We start from the raw sequence: 5,423 nt of genomic DNA, 5'->3' as shown, positions 1-5,423 counted from the left end.
TATGGAGAGCAATTAAAAAAAGAAAAAGAAAAAAGAAAAAAATCAATCTGCTTTTCCATTCTGCTTCTGGAATAGTGCCTCTAAAAGCTGTCTGTGCAGGCCTTGAAGAAGATCCTGTTAYTCTAAGCAAAGCTGGAATAGGCTACTTATTGTTCCAGGTCACTGGTATTCCCCTTTCTTAGACATTGCCTGCAGAAATAATGAGCAGCTCAAACAGGGCTCCCTTTTGAAGCTGTCAGCAGCCTGAGTTCCCCATTTAAAGGTTCTGGCATCAGGGCACCCTGAGGCCAGGCAATGTTACCAGGAAAGCAGAATTACCACAGAACAAGAAGAGCCTGCAGGGAGGAGAGAGACCCCAAATGCAGGGTGCAGTGCAGCAGGGCTGGGGAAGACTGAGATCCAGGGCTCTGCAAAGCCCCACGGGCAGCAGGCTACCGCTTTGTGGCTTTGGCTACCAAAGATAGGGTCTCATYCCCACACTTCCAGTTGTACCATGGGGTACATTTAGCACAAAGCCCTTATCTGCTGGTGCAACCCTTCCTCCTCTCTCTGAAACAGCATTTTGTGCAGGAGTCTGGCTGCAGAATCACAGAATGGTTTGGGTTGGAAGGGACCTCAAAGACCATCCAGTTCCAACCACTCTGCCATGGGCAGGGACACCGTGAGCCAGACCTGCTTGCTCACAGTGCCGTTCAATTTGGCCTTGAGCATTCCAGGGATGGACCATCCTCAATTTCTCTGGGCAATCTGTTCCAGAGCATTGTCAGCCAGTCGAGGGAGGCGACGCTGCCCCTCTGCTCAGCCCTGGTGTGCAGTGTCCAGTTCTGGGCTCCTCAGCACAGGAGGGATGTGGAGCTCCTCGAGTGAGTCCRGCAAAGGGTGACAAAGCTGATCAAGGGACTGGAGCATCTCTCTTATGAGGAAAGGCTGAAGGAGCTGGGCCTGTTCAGCCTCAAAAATGAACCACTGAGAGGGGACTCAATCAAAATCTGTGTCTGAAGGGAAGATAAAGGATGGAGCCAGGCTATTCTCAGTGGCCCTGAGCAAGAGCAACRGGCAGAAATTGATGCACAGGGAGTTCTACCCAAATATGAAGAAGAGCTTCACTGTGCAGTAACCACAGACTGGAACAGACTTCCCCAAAAGGGTGTGGAGTTTCCCCTCAGTGAAGATATTCAACAACCATCTGGGCACAATCCTGTGTTCTGGGATGACCCTGCTCAGGCAGCGAGGCTGGACAAGATGAGGCACTGTGGTCCCTTCCAGGTAACCCATTCTGTGWTTCCATGAACACGGTCATCTCTCCAGAGCCTTCTCTTCTSCAGGCCGAACAGCTCCGACTCCCTCAGCCTTTCCTCGTAGCAGGTCTTGCAGGCACTTCAYCCCTGTTTAAAGGAGGCACCCCCTCCAAAGTCCTCACAACATCAGCTCCACAGGCTTTCCAACCATCAGCCCCCAAGGATGCCTCTCCCAGGCAGCAAAACACCCAAGAACAGCGCCGCCGACCCACCCAAAACAACACAAACACTATTGATGCTCCACAGGAGGGATGCTCTGCCTCCTCCACCCTCCAAACACCACCTCCCCAGCCTCCCAATTTTTTTCAGCCTTTACTTCTGGTTCATTACGCAGCTGCCGCAGAGAAAGCGGTGACAGGTTGAAGGCGGGGGGAGCGGGGGGGTGTCGGAGCTGGAAGGGCTCCCACTCTCGGCGCCCCCARTTCCCGGGAATCGCATCCCGGTGCCGTGGCTCGCCCGGAGCCGCCCCCGCGCGGCCGCCAGTGTCCGGGGGTGGCTTGGGGGTGTTGTCCCTCGGCCCCCGCCCCCGAGGCGCGGCCCGGCCCCTCCGGCCGGCTAGAAAGGGCCGGGCGGCGGGCGCGCAGCGGCAGAGAGCGGAGCGGCGGCGCGCAGGGCCCACGCTGCCGGCATGGCTCTGGATTTCCTGGCGGGATGCATCGGCGGTGAGTGTCGGGGGGCTGCAGGGGGGAAATGATCATTAAAGGACGGGGGGGAAAGGGGCAGAAAAAGGGGAAAAAAGGGGAAAGGAAAAAGAGGGCGAAGGGGGTGAGAGAAAAATGATAATGGAAAACAACAAGCATAAGGAAAGCTTAAAAAGGAAAAGGGGAGTACGGGGAGAAATACAGAAAGGTAGGAGATTGAGATAGAGGGGGAGAAGTGACAAGAACGAAATGTTTCTAAAATGCGGAAGAAAGGCAGGCAGGTTGGAGAGGAGGGTTGGGCGCGGCGCTGTTATTTTGGGAGCCGAGGATGGTGCCGGGGGCGATGAGAGCGGCCCCCGCTGCAGCAGAGGCCGATCCGGGCGGGGGGGGAGGTCTCGGGGAGGTCTCGGGGGTTCCGTGTGCCCCGCTGTGCCCCCGTGTGCCGGCGGTGCGCACCGAGCYCTCCGCGGCCGTGGCGCWGCGCCGGGGTTTGGCTGGAATGGGRAATGGGGAATGGGGAATGGGGCCGGGGCAGCGCAGGGACAGAGGGGCTGGCGGGATCCCCGAGTTGAGCACAGCGAGCCCGGGCAGCTGTGAGATGGAGAGGAGACAAGGCGAACACGCGTCCTGCGCTTCCCCGCGCATCTGCGGCCGGCCTGCCGCCTGCTATTTTTAGCAGTTATTAAATTGTGTGCAGGARAATTATTCTCGCGTCTTTTCGGATATTTGCGCTTGCTGTTTTCCTTGCCAACGGGGCAATGATTTTTAAAATTCCCTTTTTTCCGGCCTGTCTCTGGCACTGGGTTCATCCTAGCGCTCCTCGCCTTGCCAGGGTTCCCGCAGGGTCAGCTGTACCTCTGGCCTTTCCGTGCCGAGCACGATGCACATTGCTGTTTTTCTATCTTGGGCTGTGTCGCTGCCGTGCTGGCCTTAAACAACCTGGACTGCACCATCCTGGAGCAGGCACCGTGCTGTGCCACATCTTCCCGGGACAGGGAGGGAGCTGTATTTCCACAAACCTGGGGAGGTGCACTGAGGGTCTGTAGTTCTCGCTGTTGTCAGCRGTCATTGAGGATTGCTGGGTCACAGAAATACAGAGCCAGAGGATTTATTGCTTCAGCCTGGGTGTGCAAAATGCCTGCGTGCAGACCGGTGTGACTAATAGACCTGCATGTGACTTCTAAAAAGTCTTTTGGTGCTGGAACACCAAAGGTTTTCRTTAATGCACAGTCCTTCTGCAGGTGCTAAGGTCACATCTGGAAAGGCTTCAGGCAGAGAGCAGGAATGTTCTTCTGCCCTTAGAGATGCTTACATGTTTTCTGTGCCTGCACAGAGTGATGTGTACATACAATACTGTGCTTTAGAGGAAATCTGCATTTTCTGCCCACTGGACTTGCCTCGGGCTGGGGCCAGGAGTCACGGCTGCACATTCCATATGGTGTGGCACACTCTGTGGTCACACACCTCAGCCTCTGCCTGGGGCTCAGAGCTTTGATGAGAAGCACAAAGACGCCTGGTGCTGGCCTGAAGGACTCAATTGCACATCTCTTATCTCCTGACTTGGGGGGATGCTCTTTACCTGGTTCCCCATCCTTGTTKCTCACTCACACCTCAGGCAGCTGGTCCTGCCTGGGCAACTGTAGACCCAGACTCAGGGAGAAAATTCAGAGTAATAACCACGGCATTTGTTTTGTTTCAGGTGCTGCTGGTGTGCTGGTAGGACACCCTTTTGACACTGTTAAGGTGGGTTGATGATGAAATATATTTGCCTCTAAGTAGAAAACTAAGTAGTGGGGGAGGAAAAAGAATCCCCAGACACTGTAGGAGTGTAAATCTGYGTGGGAAAGCTTGGAGCAAGCCTCCACAACTGCTGCGGGTAGAGTCATCAGCTCTTCACAAGTGAAAACACAGTAACAAAAACCTCGGCCTAAGACTGCAATTTCAGTGCAGTGACAATGTTGTATTTGGAAATACAACCTTACATTTGACTAAATTTTGTTTGAAGCTTGCTTCTCTGCAGCTGATCAGCACTAACTGCTAAAACTGCCTCTCCCTGCATTTGTAGCTCAAACCCACTTTGCTAGGAGGTTCAAAGATTGGTGTTTTGTTTTCCCCTTGAGCTCTGCTATTTCTCCTTAATTTGTAGCACTAGCCAAAGGGTGGAAGTCAGTAAAAATCCACAGCATGAAGCTTGTCTGGGGGCTTTTCCCTCCAAGTATTATCATACATTTTTATAAATTTCCAAGTTAAATTGTTTTTCTGATGGTCTGTTAGCTCTACGTGTTATGCATACTTCAGCTACTACAAATACAAGATTTGAGATCTCCTGGAGGGTCCCTCAGCCAGGGCTCTCAGGAGTTTGAGCCCATCTTTCTGAATGGAATGACAATTTAAGCCATCTTTTGTCAGCCTGATCCAAACCCTTGCACTGGAAGAATGGAAGAAGGGATATCAGTGTATTCCCTGTTGAAGTAATATATCGTGTCACTTGACTGCAGCACACAGCGTGCCACGGAGTAGAWCTATCTTTGGAATGCCTTTACCTTGCTGAAGTTGGATATGCAAAGGCTCTGGGCTGATAATGTTACCGAGGACCCCCCATGTTCTGTATTCCAGCACATGGTTAATTCACTACAGAATTCCTGAGCTAGCAGATATTGGTCCTCCTTGCAAGCTTGCAGTGCAAGCTGCTCAAATAGTAAAATCTGTCTTTTTCTTGCTCAGAATATGGTAAATTACTGTTAAGTACTTCAGCTGAATTCTAGAATATATTTTCAGAATTGTATTACCCAGACTCGCACGATTTTTTTTATGGTGGTAACAGGGCCAGCTGTCTTTCTCTCACTCCCATCCTGCCAAGTTTTACTTGCTTAACTGAAGGTGATGGGTCATTTCACTGAATCCAGCAAAACTGCTAAAATTCTATGCTCAGACTAAAGGTAACCATGTGTGGATTTTTTTAGGGTTTTTTSTTTGGATTTCGTTTTTTGTTTTTAAAGTGGAACAGCTTCTACTGCATGAAACTAAACATTTAATTGGGGCTCCCATGCTGGTTTCAGCAGATGTATTATTGCGGAATAGATGTATCTGCTTTGGAAAAAGCATCGTGCTTTACAATAGAGCAAATATTTTGGGCCATCCAGAAATAAATTTTTTATGAAATCCATCATGACACGTGATATTTTCACATCCACTAGAAGGTATTGTAGACATTTATCTTTTTTTTTTTCCTGTTAGAGCAAATACTAATGTTTGTATTACTGGCTGGCATAGTCACCACTCTGTGTGGAAAAACTAACTCTAAGCACCTTTTAAGAAAAGAAAAAAAAGACATTGCATAATTCGTGTATGTATATGTGTTAAGAATTAACTCTTTTTATAGTCCTGTGATGTTTGAAGGGCTACCTGTTATTCACCTGAGACTGTACATTTTTAATAGAACTGAACAATGGGAAAGCTGCTTAGATAAGCCAAAATTTTACTT

The 5,423-nt window shown here is 50.5% G+C and overlaps 1 protein-coding gene across 2 annotated transcripts in view; it reads left to right on the top strand.

The window, feature by feature from the left end:
* Positions 1-1,872: 1,872 nt before the first annotated feature.
* Positions 1,873-5,423, top strand: part of SLC25A29 (solute carrier family 25 member 29) — a 9,590-nt gene continuing 6,039 nt past the window's right edge. The window contains exons 1-2 of one of the 2 annotated variants that reach the window (XM_057377626.1): positions 1,873-1,960; positions 3,639-3,682. In XM_057377626.1, the coding sequence (XP_057233609.1) occupies positions 1,927-1,960; positions 3,639-3,682 (78 nt within the window). In that variant the 5' untranslated portion in view covers positions 1,873-1,926. Of the gene's footprint in view, positions 1,961-3,638; positions 3,683-5,423 lie in introns of those variants that run through there. The other variant, XM_057377628.1, reaches the window with a different exon arrangement.

This window comes from Malurus melanocephalus, unplaced genomic scaffold (assembly GCF_030028575.1).
Source record: "Malurus melanocephalus ecotype Western Australia unplaced genomic scaffold, MMel_1.1 scaffold_320, whole genome shotgun sequence".
In the NCBI taxonomy this organism is placed as follows: Eukaryota; Metazoa; Chordata; class Aves; order Passeriformes; family Maluridae; genus Malurus; species Malurus melanocephalus.
This window is presented reverse-complemented; position numbering and strand designations above follow the sequence as displayed.